Raw genomic sequence first — 26,120 nt, 5'->3', positions numbered from 1 at the left:
CACATCCCCTCCACATCTTATCACCATCCAGACACTCCCCCCTCCCCTCACACACTCTTTCAGCATCCTGATCACTCCCTCCAGCCACTCCCACCATCATAATGTCTCTTATTTCTGCTTCACATAGAATCCACTCTCAAACACACCCCTCCCCCTACTCCCTCTCCTCCCTTTTCTGCTTTATCCCTCAATATGATCCATATATTGCTAACTACAACTCTTCTGTATGCCCACTCTGTCTCTACCTCCTATCATCATACCCTTACAAATGCAAACACATCCCCTACACTTCTCTGCCCTCATACCCCCTTCTTAACCACTCATACATTCCTCATTACCCCCACACTATTTAACCACAATGACACACATCTATACAAAATAAAACTACTTCAACAGCCCTCTCTATCACCCAAAGCAAAGCCCAAACATTATTCTTTAAACTTCAATAATTTACTATATAATCTAATTATGTTAAACTTATTACTCTCAGGTTATATACATCCCAACCCAGGACCAAACACCAGCTCCCCTATAGTCACTAATTCCTTATCTCTATCCTTCTCTGCTCCCTCTTCTTCTCAGACTTACTCCCCCTCAGTCTCTAAAAAGTTAACTATACTGTTTCTCTTAACATTCAACGTATTGTAAACAAAGTCGCTGAGCTACACTCCTGAATATCTCACCTCCCCCCCGACATTTGTAAGCAAAGTCACTGAGCTACACTCCTGAATATCTCACCCCCCCAACATTTGTAAACAAAGTCACTGAGCTACACTCCTGAATATCTCACCCCCCCGACATTTGTAAGCAAAGTCACTGAGCTACACTCCTGAATATCTCACCCCCCCAACATTTGTAAACAAAGTCACTGAGCTACACTCCTGAATATTTCACCCCCCCGACATTTGTAAACAAAGTCACTGAGCTACACTCCTCAATATCTCACCCCCCCGACATTTGTAAACAAAGTCACTGAGCTACACTCCTGAATATCTCACCCCCCCGACATTTGTAAACAAAGTCACTGAGCTACACTCCTGAATATCTCACCCCCCGACATTTGTAAACAAAGTCACTGAGCTACACTCCTGAATATCTCACCACCCCCCTGACATTTGTAAACAAAGTCACTGAGCTACACTCCTGAATATCTCACCACCCCCCCAACATTTGTAAACAAAGTCACTGAGCTACACTCCTGAATATCTCACCACCCCCCGACATTTGTAAACAAAGTCACTGAGCTACACTCCTGAATATCTCACCCCCCCGACATTTGTAAACAAAGTCACTGAGCTACACTCCTGAATATCTCACCACCCCCCTGACATTTGTAAACAAAGTCACTGAGCTACACTCCTGAATATCTCACCACCCCCCCACCATTTGTAAACAAAGTCACTGAGCTACACTCCTGAATATCTCACCACCCCCCGACATTTGTAAACAAAGTCACTGAGCTACACTCCTGAATATCTCACCCCCCTGACATTTGTAAACAAAGTCACTGAACTACACTCCTGAATATCTCACCACCCCCCGACATTTGTAAACAATGTCACTGAGCTACACTCCTGAATATCTCACCCCCCCAGACATTCTCATTCCCCCTGAAACCTGGTTTAAACCCAACATCTCTGACAGTAAAATCTTACCCCCTGGCTACAACATCATCTGCCAAGACAGATTCAACAAAAAAGGTGGAGGGGTAGCTATCCTTTGCTCTGAAAAACTCTCCCTATACCCTATATGTATCTCTCTCCTCCTACTCTCCACCCTGCAGAAGTGCTTTTAGTAGACTGCATAGTAAATAATCATACAAAGATAGCCATTGCTGCCATATATATTCCATCAAGTAATAATATCCCTACCCTCGAATTCTTTCTTTCTTGGAGTGCTCAAACCATCTCCTATGAAACTATTATACTAGAAGATGTCAACATAGATTGGAAATCTCTAACCCCTGACCTTCCCAGCACCAGCATTAACCTGTATGGATTCTCCCAAATAATCACTTCCCCTACTCATCTATATAAAAACACTAATACCTGGAGTACACTTGACAGGATATTCACCTCCAACCCTGCCCTCTACCACAACCCCTCCACACTGTCTGATACCCTAAGTGACCACCTTCCAACCTATTTTCAAAGACATTCCTCCCAACTGCAAAAATCCGATCAATAAAAAGAGTGACTTAAAGTCTCAAAATTCAGCCCAGACATCTTTAGCTATATTCTCTAATCAATCAACTGGTGCTCCCTCCACCACTTTTCCCTTGAAGATGATGTGCAACAATTTAATAGCATTTTCCTAGACACTCTTAACTCATAAGCTCCCATCAGGAAAATTAGAATAAAATCCAAATTTGCTCCCGAATTCACAAGAGAGATAACGCCTTGAAAAGCTGATTAAAAAACAAAACCCACTCTGATCTACAATACTATAGTGATATACATAACTTAACCAAAGACAAGTCAATGCCAACAATAGAAAGTTCTATGTAAAACCACAAAACAACCCCCATGCCAACCCTAAAAAATTCTGGAATACATTAAATAAGCTACTACATCCAGGCAAGCCTTCCACACCTAACCTCTCCCCCATTTCCTCTGGCTTTAGACACTGCTACTCTTCTTAACTCATTCTTTATTGACTCTATTCAGAATTTAACTAAATCAAGACACTAATAGCCCCCCACCTCTCCCTCTTTGTCCACCTACTCTAATTCCTTCTCTCAAGACTGTTCCAACTTCTTACATAAGATCACTTCTTAATAAACTCAAGCCAGGTTCCCCCTCTGCTGATAGCTTGCCTCCTCTTTTTTTTTAAACTAGCTGCCAAATTCATGACATATACCATCTCCATCTTAATAAAGAGATCCATCCAAGAAACAATTGTTCCAGATATATGGAAGAAATTTCATATAATACCCTTACATAAAATAGGTAAATCTGCTGATCCTTCAAACTTCAGGCCCATACCATTACTCTCACCCCTATCAAAGATTCTTGAAAAGTATATTCACAAATAACTCCTTGACCATCTTCTACAACAAAACCTCATACATACTACCCAACACAGCTTTTGCCCTAACCACAGTACTTCCACAGCCCTAATATCCTTCACACAGACTATTTCTAGATAACAGGACAACAATAAACTGGTCTCCTGTCTATTCCTTGACCTCTAAAAGGCCTATGACACCATTTCTCATAACCTACTTTTGTCGAAATTATTCCACCTTCATCTCTCCAACTCTACCCTCTCTTGGTTAACTAGCTACCTTTCCAACAGATTTCGGTCTGTAAAGTGTCTTTCTCCATTTTTCCCCTTTCTCCAAGTCCAAACTAGGGTTCCCAAGGTCCCATCCTTAGACCCTGACTATTCAACATTTTTACTAACAACCTATACACTTCTTGATGGCTGACATCCAACCAACTCTTACTTAACCCAAATAAAACCAAAGTCCTCCTTTTCCTCCCTAAACCTCTCCAACACCTCAAAACTACCTGCACTGTCTCCTCTGTCAACAAGACAACTATTAAGGTCGAGCCCCACACCAAACTACTTGGTGTCATTATCGATGACCAGCTAACATTTGACCTTCACATTGAACATGCTATTAAAAAACTAATATTAAACTTGGCCTGCTCTACAGAAACAAAATATTTTTCACTAATAACTCTAAACTCATTCTGGCACATGCCTGTCTACTACCTTCCCTACTATATGCTGCCCCAGTCCTTACTAACCTTCAATCTAATCTTTTACTAAACTTGAACTCACAAAACAGCCAGATTTGCAGCAAATCACCCCTATCGCACACACCACTACCTATCTCTCAAACATCTGCACTGACTAGAATTCCACCAACAGCTCCTCCTGCCTCAGCTACACCTGACCCACTTCATTCTAAACCAGCCTAACTCCTGCCATGCTCTCTCTACCCTCTTATCTCTCTATACTCCAAATTGTACTCTCCGTAGTTCAGACCAAAACTTCTTGGAAACTTCTAAGCCCGATAAAAACATTGGCAAGCTTCTCTACAGTCACTATGTTACCATTGCTTGCAATAAACTGCTCCTACATGTAAGAACAATCACTAACACTAGCTGTTTTAAAAACACTGATAGACCACCTATTAAACTCATAGACCTGTCCCTGCCATGATCCTGCTCAATCTTCCTCTGCACACCGCTACTCTCTAACCCCTCCCTTCCTTCTTTTCTCTTCCCCTCTTATATACTATTTTATTTAATTCTTATACTTTATTTAACTACAGAATCTTAGCCCCAAAGTTGCTGTTTGATCCCTAACCTACTCTGTATTATATATATATCTATATGTAACCATCCATACAATTTAACTGTTAATATGCATGGAATTACCTTTATGTGACTGCTACACTACTTAACTTCCTTCGTCTTTTAATTCTATGTAACTATGTAAATTGTAAAAGTATTGAGTTTATGTACAGACAATAATGTACAGGAAAAACATTGTATGTGATTATTTCTTCTATGTCATTTTATACCATGTATTATATTTTTTGGAGCTTTTCTCCTTGGGTCTCATCTGAAACTGGGCATCTTCCCAGTTGGACTAACCTGGTCAACAAATGTCAAATATATAAATAAATGATGACATTTCATACTCATGTACACACACACACACGCACACAAATAACATTTCCTGTTAGTATCAGTAAATTAAATCTGTGTATAATGGTAACATTTAAGTCAGTTTGAAAAATACTGGTCTCTTAAGTCCATTTATACACAATTAAATATGTCTCAAATAGCATATTTGCATAAATCTCATAATACAATGCTATTTCTTTAATTCATAGATTAGTACTAGGTTACGTTACCTTTATGGGGTATCTTTTAAACCTAGCCAATTACCCCATATGAGAATCAAACCCTACACCTTGTGTTTGTAAGGTAAGCACCTTAACCATTATGCCAACCTCCCTTTGGTGGTCTTAAGGTTTGTTTATTATGAACTTCAATATAGTGTATGTATGTGTCAGAAAAACAAGAATAAAGAAATGCCTAAAAATATCACATTTTCATGAAACATTTGAGAATGTCTACTGACAACCTGTTACCAAATTGGCCCAAATCAACAGAGACTACTGTGATGTACATATGGTGTACACTCTGGGGTAACCCTTTGGGATTCAGAGATAGCCCTACCATGGTACTTTAGCATGAAGATATGCAGCACTGTGTTGGGCTGTTTCTTTGATAGTGCTAAATGTCAATGAGGCATTCTAGGTAAGAAGCATATGCTAATTAGCCACGAGCTTTTCCCCGGAAATGCCTACAGTAAGGTAGTTATGCTGGTGAGTGATTCAGTGAATCACTAGACTGCATGCATTAAGATATCTGGCTAATGGCAGCTGAAATTAATGAACATGACCAAAAGCCTGTCTTCACCCATATTGTTAGAGACAAGTACCAGGCAGACAGGTAGTGCTGGTGTGTGTGTGTGTGTGTGTGTGTGTGTGTGTGTGTGTGCGTGTGTGCATCTGTGTGTCTGGGAGGACTCAGTGGGGGGGGTATTTAGTGGGTAGATGTGTATATGTGTGTGTGTGTGTGTGTGTGTGTGTGTGTGTGTGTGTGTCTGTCTGTCTGTCTGGGAGGACTCAGTGGGGGGGGTATTTAGTGGGTAGGGTAGATGTGTATATGTGTGTGTGTATATGTGTGTGTGTGTGTGTGTGTGTGTGTGTGTGTGTGTGTGTGTGTGTGTGTGTGTGTGTGTGTGTGTGTGTGTGTGTGTGTGTGTGTGTGTGTGTGTGTGTGTGTGTGTGTGTGTGTGTGTGTGTGTGTGTGTGTGTAAAACAACTAAAGAAATATGTAAAGTAAATGGGGGACAATCTTAAACCCAGCAACCTAGACACAAAGAGAGCATCAGTATTAACCCGCCGTGCTAACTAATCCGTTAGTGTCATAGAACTGTTTCGTTACATAATAAGCATCAAACCTTAATCTCTGCCACAATTGAATAAATGCAACAGTGTATCAGTCATGAGGGGCAGTGTGGGGAGGCTTCAGTAGAAAGCTAAAAGGAACACAAGGCATTACCAAGGATGTTCTTAAAACAATTACTGAAACTCAATTAAAATGAGTACAGCAACAGGCCTTGAGTTGATATGCTCTCTCTAAAGACTAATAAGTATGAAACTCTAACATCTGGCATTTCTGACTGACTGTAAGGATCGGTGATTTACAACAGCACAGACTAAATGTGAGAAGAGCCACTGGGGATGTTCTGTCGACTGCTGTACAGGTAATAGGTGTGCACTCTCCAAGTGTCAGAATCACTGTATTTGGATGGGAGTGTAAATGGGGATGCCCGTGCCAATCAGCTGCATTGGTCACTAGTGATAACTACAACAGGAAGGTGCTGATTAGCACTAGCAGTAGTTTGGGGTGATTCAGAGACATGCAAATTTCCCAAATAATGACATCTTTCTTGCAGCCAATAAGTTTCTGAATTCCAAATTGCTGTATCATATAAACAAGCACATTTTACTGTACCAGCACTGAGGTTCTTTCTGAATACTCAAGGTTGTATATACTCGCAGCAGTCCCAGTTATTTGTTTAATAACTTTTCACTTCTTTTTTATATATTAACATAGAAGAGTTTTCATTACTACAAGAAACAGTAACATCAAGATAATTTATGCTTGTAAGACAGGTTACCATTTTAAACATCAGATATCCAGTATTGTTGTTTATACTTTGAGGAACCACATTATTCTGTCTTTAGCACACTTCCATTGAATGGATGCATCATCTACAAAGCATTTGTCAAAACAATGTTAGAATTAAATTCAATGTTTATAATAGCTATATTATTATACTCTCATTTTAATAGTGGAATATTAGTATAGGAATTAGCTGCTGAGGTTCTCACAGTCTCTACTGACACTTGGTGGTAAATGATGTTTGCAAAGAGAAAGACATTCAATAAAATACATGGGGTTTCAATTTTCTAAGGCAGAGAAGTATAAAAAACTAACAAACACAATCAAAATCAATGTTATTTATTATAACTGTAAAGAGGGATTCAGTATCAAGTGTTACAGATAGAAGCTCTGCACCTATATAATTCACTTGCCTGTCATAAATCTGGCCCAGAAAATCATTAGAGTCCATAATATAATTTTGTATATCCTTAAACAAGGATTTAAACTAATCTGCTAAATATTTAGCTCTATGTTCCATCACTTATTTAATATCGGACACCATTGATCTCATGTTAGATCTACTGATACTGTTATAGTCTTTTAGAAGGTCATACATGAGTAGTATTTTTGGAAATGTAACATTAACATACTTAAACACATGCAAAGGTAATGTATTAGAGAGCTGTAACTTTAAAGGATATAAAAGTATTAACATCCAGTAATAACGCATGCATTAATGCATATTAATCTCTTATTTGTACAACCGCTGCCCTACCCTTATCTGATTTTATGATAGTATCATTATGTTAAATTACAAAAAAGTGCTGTCCTGCTTGTTATCAAAGTACTGATAAACTGATAAATCTGTTCTTCACAGAAGATACTGGCTGACCATTTCATCAGGTCTATTGATGTTTATAGACTATTGCAGTTGTCCTTCATTCTTCTGTTATACCCCATCTGTGGACTTTGGATGCACATTTTTTTTTCCTCAACAGACAGAGCCCAAAACTGTGATAAATAGTAATTCTTTTTCATTAGAGGTGGTCATAAGAGATCTGAGTACTAATGTGTACAGTTCTCTCTCATTTGATCAGCATTTTTCCACTATTGTCAGGAAATCCTTGTATACAGCCCAGCTAATCACCAAGGGAATATCTTCAAGAGCTCATGTATTTAGCCTTATTGGACCTATTATGAAATATAATGCCCCTTTTGGAATGTACAAAGCAAAGCACATGGCTCAACTAGAAAGGCCCCTAAGATTTCTAATAAAAAAAATTAAGTCCTAAATCTTTTAATTATGCTGAAAGATTATCATGAAATTCCTTATACTTAGTAGCTGACTAGCTGCCCTGAGGTGACCTGTGTCTATTTTTTTTAGCTATTAAAGACCCAGTCTTATTTGACCTCCTATTTATTTGCAAAATCGGTGGTTCTACAAACACCCACATTAATGACCAAAATCAACATCAAAGCATAAAGAAGACTCCCTGGATGAATACGTTCCTAACGTAGCATATTCCCAGCCTATGAAATAAGTTGCCACTACACGTCCAAGTTCTTCTTTGGCTACTGCTAAGGCTTTTAAGGCTTGATGACTGGATGTGTAGACACAAATTTACATCAGGATTATTGTATATGGTCCTGCTCACTTTGGGAAGTAAGCAATATTAAGTGATTGAGAGGGGTGGTAAGAACTTTTAGGTGTGTCTACTTAAAGGTATATATGGCTAGCCATGTTATAGTCTCTCTGATCTCTTACCTAGTATTAATCCTATGATTTTATGTTAAAAAAAGGTGAAACTCCTGAATATTATATATTTTATTCTATAAAGCAATTATATATGCTGTTATATAGCTGTTGCAAAAGTGGAGACATTAGAATAGTAAAAGCAATGAAATTAAAAGGATGAAACTAAAGAAATTTGTAGTCAAATAAAAAAAATATTAATGATCTGGTGAGCTAAAATATAAACAATTAGGTAGTGTTTTAATGGCCTAGGACATATCAAATGCTTAAGCTGTATCGGGCTACTTTCATAAAGGGATGTCTTAGTCTAGAAAAATCATTTTATATGGTCCTTATGATGTGCTTTCTCTTTTCTTAGGCAGAAGGTATCCATAATTTTGACACGTGTCAGTTCTTCTTTATTTCCCATGCCACATAACTGTTACGAGGCAGATAGAATCCAGGTCAAGAGTTATAAGTATAAATTTGTTAATTATCAGCTCAAAGTTGCGTACTTTTAGCAGTCCTTGGTATTGGACTTGTTCAAGTTGTCTGCCTATAAACATCTGTTTTATTTAAAAAAATGCATAGTGTATATATATATATATATATATATATATATATATATATATATATATATATATATATATATGGGAACACTTTATAATCTCAAAATACTGAAATCTCGAATTTCAGTATCTCGAGTTTATAAAGTGGAAGGATCACTAGATCGCAACCCCAGAAGTGTGAAACTCGAAATCTAGAATATGGGAGATTTTGAATTAGCGGTTCTGGTGTTGCGCTGTGTTCGTGGTTTCAGGTAAGTGTTTATGTTCAAGGGTGTTGGATAGGGGATGCAATGTGTGTTAGTGTGTGTTGTTACTGTGATGTGTGTGTGCAAGAGGAATGTAGTTTGTGTGGTGGTGTTTTGTGTCTGCGTGTATGTAGTGTGACCTTGGAGTTAGAATATTTAAGTAGGAGGGGTGTGGGGGCTTGCCCCCCACCTGGGGGATACAGGGGAGGCTTGCCCCCCTGCATATCATAAGGGCAGGTGTGTGTGTGCTTATTTAGTTTTGTGTGTGTGTGTGTGTGTGTGTGTGTGTGTGTGTGTGTGTGTGTGTGTGTGTGTGTGCGTGTGTGTGTTGGAATGGTGTTTGAAAGTGTTGGGAGTTTGAATTTCATGGTTTTGCGGTTTTGGGATTTAGGACTTCGTGATTGTGTAGTTTTGGGTATTTGGATTTTTTACTTTATAGGCTCGAGATTCTGTAATTCAAGATTTCAGTATTTCAAGCTTATAAAGTGAATCCATATATATGTATAAATGGCATCTAAGAGTTAACAATCAACAAATAATAAGCTGGACACTGACAGGAAAGTCTACCTGGGGACATTCACAGTGTACAGTGTACTGTTGGGCAGGGAAAATACAACTCGCTGGACACTCACAGGAAAGTCTACCTGGGGACATTCACAGTGTTCACTGTACTGTTGGGCAGGGAAAATACAACTCATAATATCATATTCCCATCTATCAATTTCTCCCTGTTTATATATATATATATATATATATATATATATATAGTTTACGGGATGTCGAAGTATGGTTGGCGGAATCCTGTGTTGCCAAACTTTCATTTGTGTGAGTCCCAGTTCAGCGAATGCACAGTACATCCACACATATGAGGTCGATCTTATAACTAGAGACTAGAGATCATGGTATTTTCTCCACTGTAGTTCAATCTTGTAGTTGTAATATATAATTTGCAGGGGGTGTGGGCTAACCCCTTGCAAAAACTGTCACGTCGCATGATGTGCAATGTCGAACTCAAGTCTTCGGATGTTGAGAAAGGTCGAATGCACAACAGGAGGTATATGTTTGTGACATTTTTACCTTCTCAACATTCCGAGTTAAACTTCTTAGTCGATATTTAAGGTAGGAATTTATTTTGGCTGTCGAATATATGATAGTGAATATATATATCTATATATATAGATTCCTATTACAAGAACAAAAGTTCACTACTTTGAACTTATAATAGGAAGCCTCATTTCTGCGAAAGTTCACTTTAATGAAAGTGAACGTTTGCATAAGTGCACTTCACCGAAGACACCACAGCACAGTGGATGACATAAAAAACAAGCTATGTCCTTCACTATGGTGCGACAGTCACGGACCTTAGGGTTACGGCATGGGTTAGGGTAAGGGGATAGTTAGTAAAGCTATCCCCTTACACTAACCCATGCCCTAACCCTAAGGTTCGTGACTATTATATATATATATATATATATATATATATATATATATATATATATAGGAGCGCTACAGAATCCTAAAAGCCTACTGTTTTTCTTTTGGCTTTTCCCGGTCAGGGGTTGCCACAGCAGAACTCCGGTCCGCTAATAATTGGCAGTAGATTTTTTATGGGTGCCAAGGTGCCAGCTCGACGCCCAACCTTCAACAAAGGCACACCCATTCTACGTATGTCTTTCAAACACCATTCGACCACGGGGAGGACATGCAGACTCCACACAGAAGGCGCTCCAGCCGAGAATCGAATGAGAGAACTTCTTGCTGTGAGGCAACAACGCTACAGCTGCACCACCACGGCTTGTCGAAAGTTCAAAATACTGAAAACTCAAAATACTGAAAACTTAAAATTCTGAAAACACACAGGATACCAATACTTACTATATTCCTGCACAAATACATACAGAAACATATTACCCTTCAATTATACGCAGGGGGCAAGCCCCCTGCAACCCCATGTGGGGTGCTGTGCCCCTATACCCCCTGCTACTTAAATGAAGTGTAATCTCAGAGCTGATATATTTAAGTAGCATGGGGTATGGGGGGTGCAGGGGGGCTTGCCCCCCTGCTTATACTTGGAGAAGAGTAATATGGTTTGTGTTTTATTTGTTTCTGTATGTACTTGTGCTGGAATATAGTAAGTGTTGGCATCCTGTGTGTTTTCAGTATTTTGAGTTTTCAGTATTTTGAACTTTCGAGAGTTTGGTCTCAAGATTTTGGTCTCAGGATTTTGGGCTTTCAAGATTATGTAGTGTTCCTATCTGTATATATATATATATATATATATATATATATATATATATATATATATATATATATATATATCAAATGCAGCAAAAAGAGACCAATAACACCACCACATAATAGCGTTACAGTATCTACCTTAGTGGTCTTATCATATTGTTTTGTTGGCTGTTCTACACACATACATATATATACACATTTATAAATATATATATATATATATATATATATATATATATATATATATATATATATATATATATATCTGAATGATTATATGACCATACATTGAAAATTCACATTATTGAATGGCAGGTGATTGAACACAACTGGTCACCAGCTGATATGTGCCTCCACACCCTCTACTAAGTTTCAGATCATAGTACAGTGGGGAAAAGGGTAAATTACCTGATCACCACTATACCACAATCTTACACTTTAAAAAGCTGGTGTATGTGATCAGCTGATTTTCAGTCAGCTTTATAAGCTTTGTTCCCCAACAGTAAATTGTATTTTTGACAAATTATCAGCAAGTTACATATATATATATATATATATATATATATATATATATATATATATATATATACACACAGAGACAGATAATCAAAACACACACACACACACACACACACACACACAGACATACTCATAAATCTTTATCCAGGGCATATAAGCATAATTTTGTATGTATTTCGTCTGGTACTGAAAATATAATAGACATTCTGGTGATTTCATTATGTCAACAGTAACATTAGCATTATATGTCAATTTCATAAAGCATCCTTCATAGTTTTTAACAATCACAAACTCAGGTTTTTATACCCATGATTTTTGCTTCATCTGCTGAGTTACAGGCCACTATCCTAGTGCTTAGAAATTCATGCAGCTACAGAATATTGGCTTTAATTTATTTGTTTTGCACATTTTGTTGTAAAATACCACATCCTTTCAAGCAATGTTGACAATAGCTAAAATACTGTTGTTCACTCATCTCACCAGCTGTCCGTCTTAACCCTTCTTTATGAGTTAGACCCTGTACAAAATCTCTAAAAATCTTTCGCTTTTTTTATTTTAGTTCTTGCTGCAAAACACAACTAAGGCACTTGGCTGGTGGTGATGCGATATGTGACACACTCTGTCTTTCAGACTCACCCAAATAAAATGAATGCATATTCAGAATGAGAAATACATTTGCTCATCAGATCAAACTGGACAATGACCATTTGCATATCTTGGTTGCATTTGTGGAAGGGAATTTTGCAGTCATATCTTTCTTTTCTTTTTTTAATGTTGCACAGTTCTAAGTGCCAAGAACTTTTGAAAAGGTACATTCTGGAATGGCTATACATTCTGCCATGCCACTTCTCTTGTCAGTGTACCTCATTGTTATTTATTTTTTAAATGTTTTATTTTATTTTAATAACAAAGAACAAACAAGAGTAAAATAAAAAAAACAAATAATTATTTACATACGTCCACAGCTGTGTAATATATCAGTGTAATACAAATGAACAAACAGTTAATATTTTTCAAACAAGTCATTAAGTTTTAGTCACGACTTAAATGAACAAGTAATACTAGAAGTTCTCATCCTAATCATAACCTCGTTGTTATTTAATGGGCATGTGACCTTTTTTTTTTAATTTGGAGAAGCATTAAAAATGCATATGTGGGATGCCATTTCTCTGCTACAGTCATATATATTTTCTGAATTTGTTTTTAATTCATAGCTTCTTATTTGGGTCGGCACTGCTTTTTTAATTCCTTTTTATTTGTATGAGCTACGGCTTCTGATTTCAACAAAGTGGGCCTTGTTCCCTTTATGCATACATACCTGCTTGCAGCTTTTATACAGTCAGTTCCACTTAAATGCATATTGGATAAAAGCATAATCTGGTTAAATGCACAAAGTCCATTCAGTCCCGTTGTTAGTTAATGGAATTGTATTGCGGTGTATTTTGCATTAAAACATATCAGATAATTGAATACTTCATTTTAATGCACAGCTGTTTCAAATTCTGAGTAGTTAACTGCCATGTTATTTACTCCGCATAACTGCATAGGCCAGTACAGCTGCATGCTGTAACTGGGGGAGGGGGTATTTACATGTACATAGTGTGTTATTACATGATCGTTACATGAGCAGGAAGTCTCTCAGTTATCTAAGGGATACTGTACTGTTGATTAACAAGTAAAAATTATCTAAGGATATTAAAAGAATGTCGAAGAAACTTCATAAAAAGACTATTACTTTAGCTGAGTAGGTTGACGTTATTAAAAAACTTGACAATCAAGAAAGTCAGACTTCTACTGCAACGTTAGTCGTGCACCAATGAGTGATTTCAAGAATTCTGAAAAACAGAGATGAAATTATGAAAGAGTGGCAAACAAGTTACAACCCTAATCGCAAACACAAGAGGTTGGGTAAAGCCGAAAATGTCAAGGATGCCCTGTTGGACTGGTTTGCACAAGCCAGAAGTCAGAAAATTCCCATTAGTGGTCCATTGTTAATGGAAAAGGCCGACCCACTAGCCAAAAGCATACAGGCTGAAGATTTCAAACCTATGACTGGTTGGTTAGAGAAATGGAAGGGACACCACAACATTGTGCTAAAAAAACAGCATGGTGAAAAACAAGACGCAGATGATTTTGGAGCTGAGCGATGGGTGGCAGATGTTTTTTCAGACATCATTAAAGAGTACAGTCCATGGGAGATCTTCAGTGCTGATGAAACTGGGTTATATAGGAGAGCTATACCGGCTGATACATCAACATTTAAAAATGTTGAGGCTGCTGGATCAAAGGCTGTGAAAGATTGAATGACCTTACTATTAGCTTGTAATATGGATGGCAGTGAGAAGTTTGAACATCTTGCAATCAGAAAAAGCAAAAACCCAAGGTGTTTCAAGAATGTAAAAAAGTTTCAAGTCACTTACAAAGCAAACAAGAATTCTTGGATGACTAGTGAAATTTGGAAAGAATGGCTTCTGACAATCAGCAGCTCAATGAAGAAGCAAGAGTAGGAAACTCTAGTGACGACTGTGCTGTTCATACCAATGATTTAAAGTTGACGACTGTAAAACTTCAGTTCCTGCCACCAAACAGCACATCCCTTATTCATTCAATGGATCAGGGCATTATCTCTTGCTTCAAGAAGCAGTAGTGCTGACTGGTCCTGCAGCATGTTGCAGATATCATAGACAGAAAACAGCAGCTGAGCAACTTGCCAAGAAGCTATCCGTGCTGGATTCATTACACTCGCGGAAAGAAGCATGGAATAAGATTTCACAATCTGTGATAGCCAACTACTACAAGAAGGCTAGTTTTGTTGTGTCGAGTCCAGATGATGTCACACACAATAGTGACAACAGCGACAGAGATCAGCATGAGAACTTTTGTAACCCTTTCGGCATGATGGTGGACGATTTCAAGCAGTACATTGCAGCTGATGAAAAACTTGAAACAGAAGAAATGGCTGCTGATTCTGAATTTGTCCCAGAACAGTGTGCTGCTGGCAGTCGGAAAGAAGAGGAAGAGAATGGAGATGAGGAGGATGTCTCCACTGCTCCTGTACAGTATGATGATTTTTTTCAATCTCTCAACTTACTGCGCAGATTCATGGAACAAAAGGGATGCGAGTCATTTTCCACTTTCTGTGAATTGAATGACGTTGTATTTCATCTGAAGCAGCAAACAGCTGTTCAGACATCAATAACAAAATTTTCTCTAAATAATGAAGAACTATATTAGTGTTTTATGCAGTACATTTTTCTACCCTTTTTCTAAAATTTGCCACAAATGTCACAAAGGTAACTACCATGAAAAACTTCTGCAAAGCTAACTTTGGGCTCCTAAAAACAGAGGTGGCTAACTTCACGGCACCCATGCAAATGGAGAATAGTTGCATGACCGCCAAATCATACACCAATGCACTGTACAAACACGTACACAAATGCATGGATCTCACCATACCCAATAGAACCAAGACACTCTCTGCAAAAAAAGGAAGCCAATCTGGTGGTTCCCTGCCATAAACAAACTCTACAACAGAAGGAGGAAACTGATGTGGAAGAAGGTGAAGTCCCAAGACTGGAAAACCTCCCTTATCAGCCTCAACAAAAAGTTGAGCTCCCTCATCAAATCCTCTAAAGCTAGCTATGAAAACAGAATTGCAGCAGATAGTAAAGACAACCACAAGGCCTTCTATAGTTATATAAAGAATCTCCACGGTAATACCCAGATTTGCTCTGAGCTACTGCACAGTCGTACCTCCTATACCGAGCCAACAGATATTGCCAGTATACTGGCCAACAGATTTAGTGCTAACTTTACCCCTCTCCTCCCACAAAGGACCAATCACAATACCAGCAGATTGCCAAGTACCCAGTATTACTGCTGCACAGATTAAAAGAGCACTGTCCAAGGCCAAGAATACAGCTTCTATGGGACATGACAATATCCTCGGCTGTGTTCTACATGAACTACAGAGTGAACTGGCACCTCACCTGTGTACCCTGTTCAATCACAGCCTTCCCTCAGGCTTTGTCCTTACCAAATTCCGCACTGCTACACTCATCCCTCTCCACAAGGGAGTAGCGACTACAGACCCTGGGAATTATCACCCCATTAGCCTGACGAGTCTGATATGCAAAGCTATGGAATGCACCATCATGGACCTAATAAACAAAGATATAGGGAATCTCCAAACTCTGGATCCTACACAGTTTGGTTTTGTGAAGGGTAGATCATGCCTGCTCAACTTGGTCGATTTCTTTGAGTCAGTCACCAGAGCTGTGGATGAAGGCAAGGTGGTTCATACAGCCTACCTTGATCTGGCCAAGGCCTTTGATACCATTCCCCACATGGGAATCACAGAAAAACTCACTAAGCTAGGCATCAACCCCTATATCACTAGGTGGGTTGCAAACTGGCTCACAGATAGAACCCACAGTGTGAAAGTAGCTGACTCCAAGTCAGGCTGTCGTCCAGCCACGAGTGGAGTCCCATAGGGTTCAGTCCTGGGTCCTCTCCTGTTTGGTATCTACTTCTCTGAAGTCCAGGCCAACATGAAGGGACTCTGGCTGACAAAGTTCACAGACAGTTGCAAGTTGGGAGCTATTATTACCTCCCCAGGTGATGTTGACATCCTACAGAAAGACCTCAATGAGACAAACCACTGGTGTCAGAACCATGGCCTTAAGCTCACTGCCAAAAAATGTATCATCATCCCCCTTGGAAAAAACACAGTTCCCTTGAATTATCACATCGATGGTAGTCCACTGAACACAGAAGGTGTTATAAGAGATCTAGGAACACGTTGACAGCAACCTCTCTTTTGACCACAACATTGCCACTGTGGTCAGAAAGTCCTTCTATGTGGCACATCTCATTAATAAGGGTTTTGCATCCAGGAAGAAAGAGGTTATTGTTTCACTCTGCTCTTCAAGGCGATCTCTGCTTGACTTACAAAGTCTCTGCTTGACTTACAAAGCCATGTCTGACTCAGCTCTGTTAGAAATTCTACATCTAAAGAAATCCCAATCTCTCTGCACCACATGCTCCGGAGAGCTCAACCTCATTACCACAATCAACAGAACATGCTGGAGGGACAGGTTCATAATCCAGAGACTGCCCATGCTATGAAATAGACTCCCCATACATGTCAAGCAGAGCACCTTACTGGCCCTCTTCAAGAAAAATCTTGATGGGTGGATGGGAAATAGAAAATTCACCCTGGGGATCACTCCCGTGGCTCTACTTGATAGAGGCACTAGGAACTAAGGTCAGGAGGCACGATGCCAGGGTAATCATATGGGCTATGCTTGTAAAGTCTCCAGGGCCATTAGCCTAGTACACGCCTATGAACCTATGAAATGTATCACTGTGCACATTGCCTTACCAAGCATAAAAAACAAAAAAGGCACATTGTGAATATACAGAATAAAATCTGTTTTAGATAGAAGATATACTATACTGATTTCTATGCTAGACAGATCAGAAAGTACACAGGCTGAATGTTAAGAGAATAAAATGAATACACTGAATAAAGTGAATACGTGAATAAGTGGTACTGAAGCCTGCGGCAGGTTAAAAAAATAATACTGCAATACCAGTGTGCAAAGAGGCTTTTTCTCATGCAACTACAATACATAACAGTAGCTGTAATTAAACCTGTTAATGATAGACTTCCCGCTCACACAACAGCTGTAAACAGTAACTTTTCTGAACTCTATCACTGTACTTGTGTTTTTGTTTTGTGTGTATGTTTTTTGTGTGACTGTACTGTGTATCGAGCAGCATTAATACATGTAACTCATAGCAACTTCGCTTATAAGCATACTCTGCTTAAACGCATTAACTAACCTCATTCCCGAGGCTATGCCTTTAAGTGGAGTCGATTGTATTGCTGGGCAACCCATTCTGGTCTGTGTGGTCTGTAGTCCTGGTTGTGCAGTTTTACACTGCACTTCACAGCTCTGCTTTAGTATTCCATTCAGCATTTTGATTCTGGGAATTTTAAGCTGCCAAGTCAATACAATGTTACATTGTACATTTTTAATGTGTTGTTATTTTAATATAATGCGTCACTTGCATGGCCTATCAGTTGATGTGTTCAGCAGGTATGTCTGATGACACTGATAGATAGTTCTTGTCTGCAGCTTCGCCAGCCCAGGAATAAAAAACAGGATGCTCACATGTCTGTGTCAGCTGTTGGGGATAGAGAAATTTATGATTGCAACCTTACCTGACTCTTCCAAAGGGAGGTAGAAACAGAGATAGAAAAGAGTTTAACAACAGTGGCAGCTCTTCTTAGGGAGTGAAGTAAGGAAGCTGCAGGATAGCAGATTGTGGAAGTGGTGGCCAAGCTTTCCCACAGCCTAGCTAAATGGCAGTATCCACATCTGGGAGATTAAGGGCCTAGTGTAGCTGTTACAGGTTGTGGTAGAAGTACCACCTGATTGCTGTATGATGACATCAATCACGGTTATCGCCAGTGGTACAAATTATGAAGATAGTTACACTCATTGACTGCCTCAAAAAATGGTAAGGAAGCAAATGCTGTGGAACATAGTCCGTATGTTAAACACAGAATAACATGATCATTGCTTGTAGTAGAACATCACTGACAAAACTAACTATATAGACAGTATTCCATCTGTTAGACCGAGATGTACACCCGAGCCTGCGTTAGTGTGAGACAGCTGAGTAACATTTAAAACATTAAACACTTTTCACTTATAATGCTGTTTCACTAAAACATATGGCACTCCCTTGTCCTGGTGTGCTATAAAACTTATATTTTTAGAGTGAACATATCTGCCTTTTTCACTACAGCCCACTAATATTTTGGTGGTAAAAGTCTTGCAAATGAGCACGTTGCTGAAATCTTAGACCCCAAGAAGTAACGTTATGAATCCTAAGCAGTGAGTATCGTTCTCTGCTCAGCAAAAAGTCTGTTTGGCTTCAGTACAGCCTTTACACTTTAAGAATAGAATTAAAAAAGGATATAGTATTTTTAATTCAATATCTGACTGCAAAGCTGTATCATGCAGCTGTGGGAATGCTTGCTTACTGCTAATGGATCTCCAGTTTCAAAAGGGAAAATCATTTTATCATACTTTGTGGAAATTACACCTCACACACTGACGATAAAATGAGCTCATGTTCAGTATTCATGTGACATAATTTCTCAATATATTAAGTCAGTTTCTTATAATAAACTAAATCAGAGTTTCATCTATTTTTGTATCTTTTGTAAATTCTTCCATGTATTCAGATGTTTTACAAATTTTAAAAATGAAAATCATATGATTTTAGGGAAGGACACTTGTAAGTACTTTCAAATCAGCCAAGCTGAAATGCAAGAAATACATGCATGTGTGATAGTAATAAACATTGATTAGTAAAGGTCAGACGTCACAGAAAGAATGCACAAAGTCTTGTATTGTATAACCATTATCACTTACAAAAAAAGAGCCTCACACATGCAATAATGAAAGTCAAACCTTTTCAGTATAATCCATTTGTGAGGTATGCATGACTCCATAGCCTAAAGCAAACTATTCAATGCAAACAACTTTCCATAGGCTTTCTCCTTTAAATCAAGTACTGAGCAGCTAAAGGTGTAAAGAAAAGGTCAGCAGTTTAACGCATTTTCTTGTATAGACTACAAAATAAATTAAAAACAAGATGCTTCTTAAGAAAGCAACAATGGGAATACATGTAAGGGAGAGAGAGCTATAATTCATTTGCAATAGTCGGCTGTTTTCTTCCCATAAATATTTTAAATCATACCTCTGTAGTACCCTTTGCAAGATGTGCAGATGATCTTTGTTTAGCCACTGAACGCCACCTACCACAAGTACTGTCTGGTCATTGTTTTTAAGAGGACGTGATCTGCAATCCAGAAGGGAGAACACACATCATTGTAATATGTAAAACATGTTAGACTCTTCCAATTTAACCCTGAAAAAAAAAAAAAAAAAAAAAAATATATATATATATATATATATATATATATATATATAAATATATATATATATATATATATATATATATATATATATATATATATATGTATATATATATATATATATATATATATATATATATATATATATTAATTATTCTGTTATCAATGCACACTTTTTTGGTAAAACAGTATTTTAGGGACATAACAGTCTGTTACTTAAGGATATAACAGTGTATTTCTGATAAGAACTTGCTGAATAAGTTGCATCTCTTTTTTTCTCAAAAGCAGAAATTTGGTAGGCATTCAATTAGCAGTGCCAGGAAATGAAACAATTATACAGTTAAAAAAAACTGTTAATTTAACAGTTTGTCAGTTATACAACTAATTCAAAATGATCTATGTTAATCCAGCAGAATTACGCTGGGTACCCTAAGTAATGCAACCACATCCAGCCCATCTATTCATATTAATATTGTAAATATGGCATTCAGAAGCAATTTGTAAAACTATTTTGCTTATAAAATGGTATGACATTATCTTTTGTTTTTACAGAAAAAGGGGTTGTATGCATAAGGATACCTACAAAGATGTTTTATGTAAAACAATAGGTAATTTCATAGCTGCATACGTGGTCTTTAACTTTACCAGTGTCAGATAAGATCACTGTGCTTAATATCATATTTTTGTCCCTCCTTCCATTATGTGAATAAATATGCCTGATGACCAGCCTCTAACTGTGTGTTAAACAAACTAAGAAATTAGGTTAATAGCTTTGCTTGGGGAAGTGACCCTCGAGTGACATAACAATCACTCAACAACATAAAAGTTGCTACCCAGGGAACTGCTACATTGACAATATGCCCCGAAGAAATGGGGTCTATATTATCTTGCTGAAAGCTGTTTCCAGCGAATACAGCAAGATCGAACTTCAAACCGCAAAAACCCACTAACATGAAAGGCCAGGTCAATGATTTTTTTCCTAGGGAAAACATTGGTTGGCTGTTGCTGTGAAATTGCCCTTTACCCCACTGTAGTGTGATTTCAGAGTTGGTATATTTATTTAGGGGGCTGTGGGGGGCAAAGCCCCCCACCTTGTAATAATTTAAATGGTCTGTGGTGTTTAGTTTTTCCCTAGGAAAAATTGGTAACCTGGCCATTCACATTTTTGGGTTTTCGTGGTTTGAGGTTTGATCTTGCAGTATTTGCTGGAAACAGCTTTTGGCAAGATAATATAGACCCAAGAAATGACACAGTTGTTTGGGATTTGGGAACTTATGAAGACAGTGACTTAACTTTTGACCAACTTGTGTCTATTGTTATTAGAAAGAACTTTATTGCACAGCTTACAAACAAAGGGATTGTGTCTAAATCTAGAAATGTCATTGCCCCCCCTTTAATTAGCCCTCTTTAGGCCAATCATTTATTTATTTATTTATTATTTACTTTACATTTGTTGACCAGGCTAGTTGAATTGGATATATGTCTGTTTTCAGTAGAGGCCCGGGAAGAAAAGTTCCACAAATCACAGTATTATTTACAGTAAGTGACATTTTACAAATGCAGGTACATAACAGATTTTTGACATTCTTTGCAATTCTGCTTACGGAATCTTAGTACATATTAGCTATGGTTAGTCATACAAAGAAATCTCTAATAACACTTTTAAACTGTTAAATCACACTCTCTTTATTGTTAATAGAAAAGTAACTAGCTTATACAGGTATGGTGATTAGTACCCAGAGATAAGTCAGGTACTTAGTTAGGGTTAGCACAGGGGCATAACCACTGTGATTTAAAGTATGGTTTCAATTTGCTTTTGAATAGGGTTATTGAGGAAAGGGAGTTTAAGTCACTGGGGAGGGAGTTCATTGAATATAATGTCCCCTTTGGCATGTATCTGTCCAGACACATGCAACAACTGGAACACCTACAGAGACAGCTTATTAAAAGGATACAGGGCTTCAACAACATTTTGTGCATCGACCGACTCACAGCCCTGTTACTTTACTTGGTATCCTACAGACTGTTAAGAAGTGACCTGTGTCTGGCATACAAGGCATCCTTCGACCTATTACTGATGGATTTACTACATATCAGCAAATCAAATGGCATCAGAAATACTAAAAATCTAAATCTTCTACAATATCAACAGAATTGTTTGGATGGACAGGTATATAAATGACCTAAAATGTACCTCCCTGGACTATATGAACAGAGACATTATGAAGCTTTCAGACTATGTGACTCAGGCTAGTATGAGGCTGGCACTGAGCAGCATATTACCATCACTGAGAATGATACAATGAAACAATGATACAATGATACAATGTATCACTGAGAATGAAGAAGTGAAAAAAAATGATTGATTTCAGCAACTGGTCATCTTTCTGGTGTCATTCTAAGCAGATCCAATATTTGTCAGCTTGGGAGCATCAGTCAACAGACCATTTAACTTTGCCAAGGATGGTCTGCACCTTTCTCCTCTAGACTTTTGAATACTGGCTAAAACTTTATCCACCCACACAGTGAATTTTTCAGACAATGCCTAAATGACAAACCTACTGATATAGCAAAATTAATTCAAAAGAACCTCAAGGTGTTACTGCTCAATGCCAGGATCCTAAATAAAAAACTACACTCCCTTCCTAAATAAAAAACTACACTCCCTCCATGCCCTCCACACACTTGAGAATATAGACATCTGTGCAGTTACCAAGACATGGTTTAATGTGACAGAGAGTACCTCATCAGTGCAAGGTTTCAGAGCCTTCCACAGTTTTAGACCAGTAGCTGCATAGACAAGGGCAAAAGGTGGAGGTGTGTCAATATATCAATAACAAGCAGATCTCTAGAGTGGTCAAACAGGATGATGTGCTGGAGTTCCTTCACATAAGGAACACTACAGACAAAATCCTGTACCATATCCTAGCGAGCTACAGGTCACTCTCCATGTCCCAAAAAGTTCACAATGCATACTTGGACCTACTGGAAGCATTTACCATCCAACCTAACACCCAGCTCATGGGAGACTTTAGTTACCTCTTATATATATATATATTGGGAATCCTATATGGTCTCAAATATATTGACACAGAGATTCCTGGATATTGTAATTACAAACAACCTTGACCAAATAGTGAGTACACTCAGTAGAGGCTCCAACCTACTGGACCTCGTGCTCACAAATATGGGAGAATGCTGCACCCCTCCCAATCTCATCTTCCCTGGTAAGGTCCGACAATAAAGCTGTCTTCTTCAAAATCAAAATCAACCCTGTAATCCCATTAAAACCAGTAACAGGAACTATTCCAAGGCAAATTACTCATTATTAAATGATGGTTTGTGAAAATGCAGCCTATGCTGAACTGTTCTCAGAAACTCTGTACAGACATTTCAATGGTTGCATACAGGCTACTGTACTTACCAGAAGTAAGCCCAGAACTAGCCACAGAAACAAACTACCCTGATGGTACCACAAATTAAGCAGGCTATACAACAACAAAAAAAAATTGCAAAAATCAGGAAGGGTGATTCCCATAAAGATAAAAATTATCTTATCAAAGTAAAATGGCAACTAAGAGACCTAATTAGGTCAAGCAAAGACAACTCTGAGAATAAGAGATCCTCCCAGGATATAGATAGTCATAAGGCCTTCTACAGCTATATCAGAGACCTCAAAGGCAGCACACAGCAATGTGCTGAACTGGTGTTTAATGGTGCCACTATCACCGAGTCTGGAGATATAGTTAACCTCTTAATGCACAAATTCAGTTCCAAATTTACTCCAACTCACCCCCAACCATCCGTCCCAATAATACCCTCAAACATAACCCCTCCAACTGTAACCAGGGAGCATGTACTGGCTGCAATCACTAAAGCAAAGAACACAGCCTCACTGGGCCATGATAACATCCAAGGATGCCTCTTGAATAGTCTAAAGTATAACTTATCAGGACCTCTGGAGTCATTATTTAACTATAGTCTTACAAAACAGGCTTTGTGCCACATGAATGGAGGACTGTACTGGTCATCTCTCTTCATAAGGGAGGACCTTTAACAGATACTGGAAAGTACAGACCCATTAGTCAGACTAGTCTTATTTGCAAAGTCATGGAATGAATTGTCATGGTGACTGTCAACAAGGATATAGGAGACCTCCAGAGACTATTTCTATCCCAGTTTGGCTTTGTCAAAGGAAGGTCATGCTTACTGAATCTGGTGGACTTCTTTGATAAGGTCACTAAGACAATGAATGAGGGGGAAATGATTGCATAATACCGACCTAGATCTGGATAAGGCATTTGATACAAAACCCCACTTGGGCATTGTCAACAAACATAGAACTAGGTATAATCCCCTTTATAACATGCTGAATAACTAGCTGCCTCACTGATAAGACCCAGAAGGTTAGAATAGGTGATGCCACCTCCAAAAAGACATGGGTCACCAATGGAGTCCCCCAGGGCTCCATTCTAGGTCCACTGCTCTTTGGCATCTACTTCCTAGATGTCCAAGCCAATGTCAAAGGCCTATGGCTGACCAAGTTTGCAGATGCTTGCAAAGTGGGAGCAGTCACTGAATCCTCCCAAGATGAGAACACCCTTCAGGAAGGTCTAATACAGACAAACAGTTGGTGCCAAAGCCATGGCTTAAAACTCAATACCAAGAAATGCATTACAGTGCCTTTTGGGAAGTCTGTCACCCCAGGTAAGTACAGCATCAAAAATACCCAGAAAACTTGATTCACCAGTCAGGGATAAATAGTAACCCAGCCTTCGACCAACATGTGTCCAAGGTATTAAGAAAATCCTTTTGTCTTGCTCAACTTATAAGCAAGGGCACAGCATCTAGGTCCAGAGAGGACATCAAACCACTGTACGTGGCCCTCATCAGACCCAGGCTATAATGCCCCCTTTGGTATGTACCTGACCAGACACATACAACAACTGGAATGTTCAAAAGGATCCTTACAGAAAGAATACAGGGAGTAAACTCAATGTCATATGCTGAAACTAACATCATCCCACTACCTAAGAAAACCACTTCCTCCAGCCTTAATGACTACAGACTAGTCACTCTGACATCCACTGTTATGAAATGTTTTGAGCAGCTGATGAAAAAGCATCCTTTATCATGCCTACTTCCTGATTTTGACACCCTGCAGTTTGCATACAGAGCTAACCAATCCACGGCTGATGCCATATCAGTAGCACAACACATCTCCCTTGAGCATTTAGAGGGCAAAAACAACTATGTGAGGATGCTGTTCATAGACTTCAGCTCTGCATTTAATATGGTGGCACCTTAGGAATTAGTAAACATCCCTGTAACTGGATCCTGGACTTCCTGACTGAGCCACCACAGAGGGTGAATTCAGGTAAGAACACATCAAAGCGCATCATGATTAACACCAGAGTTCCACAGGGATGTGTTGTCAGCACACTGTTATTCAACATTATACCATGACCCCCCATTAATATTCCAAAACGTGCACGCTGATTGGCCAGCATGCATGTTGTAAATAGACTTATACTAATGGAAAAAGGTCCGGTCGTCCGGACTTTTTCTATTAGTATAAGTCTTTTTTTAAACACTGTCTCACTATGTTAAAGGAGTTTAACATAGCGACACAGGTTTTAAAAAAGCAATGGAGATCTCCGTTGCTTTTTTTAAAGCTGTCTCGCTATGTTAAACTCCTTTAACATAGCAACACAGTGTGTAAAAAGCAATGGAGATCTTGCTTTCTCTGTTGCTTTTTTTTTTAAACCTGTCTCGCTATGTTAAATGGGTTTAACATAGCGAGACAGGTTTTAAAAAAGCAACGGAGACCTCTGTTGCTTATTTTAAAGCTGTCTCGCTATGTTAAACCCATTTAACATATTGAAACAGTTTGTAAAAAGCAACGGAGATCTTGCTTTCTCCGTTGCTTTTTTCAAAACTGTCTCGCTATGTTAAATGAGTTTAACATACCAAGACAGCTTTGAAAAAAGCAACGGAGATTCTCCATTGCTTTTTTTAAAGCTGTCTCGCTATGTTAAACCCATTTAACATAGCAAAACAGTGAAAAGCAATGGAGATCTTGCTTTCTCCATTGCTTTTGCCCACAGCTCTGATGTACTGCGTAGGCATGCGCAGTACATCAGAACTTCCGCGGAATAC

The 26,120-nt window shown here is 38.5% G+C and overlaps 1 protein-coding gene across 1 annotated transcript in view; it reads right to left on the bottom strand.

Moving 5' to 3' along the window:
* The window catches only part of CPED1 (cadherin like and PC-esterase domain containing 1), a 2,422,552-nt gene that overhangs the window by 352,351 nt on the left and 2,044,081 nt on the right, over positions 1-26,120 (bottom strand). Inside the window, exon 20 of the mRNA XM_044087326.1 lies at positions 19,784-19,885. Within this exon, the coding sequence (XP_043943261.1) occupies positions 19,784-19,885 (102 nt within the window). The remainder of the gene's footprint in view (positions 1-19,783; positions 19,886-26,120) is intronic.

The sequence above is a fragment of the Protopterus annectens genome, chromosome 11.part0 (assembly GCF_019279795.1).
Source record: "Protopterus annectens isolate FY-2018-M chromosome 11.part0, PAN1.0, whole genome shotgun sequence".
Classification (NCBI taxonomy): Eukaryota; Metazoa; Chordata; order Ceratodontiformes; family Protopteridae; genus Protopterus; species Protopterus annectens.
This window is presented reverse-complemented; position numbering and strand designations above follow the sequence as displayed.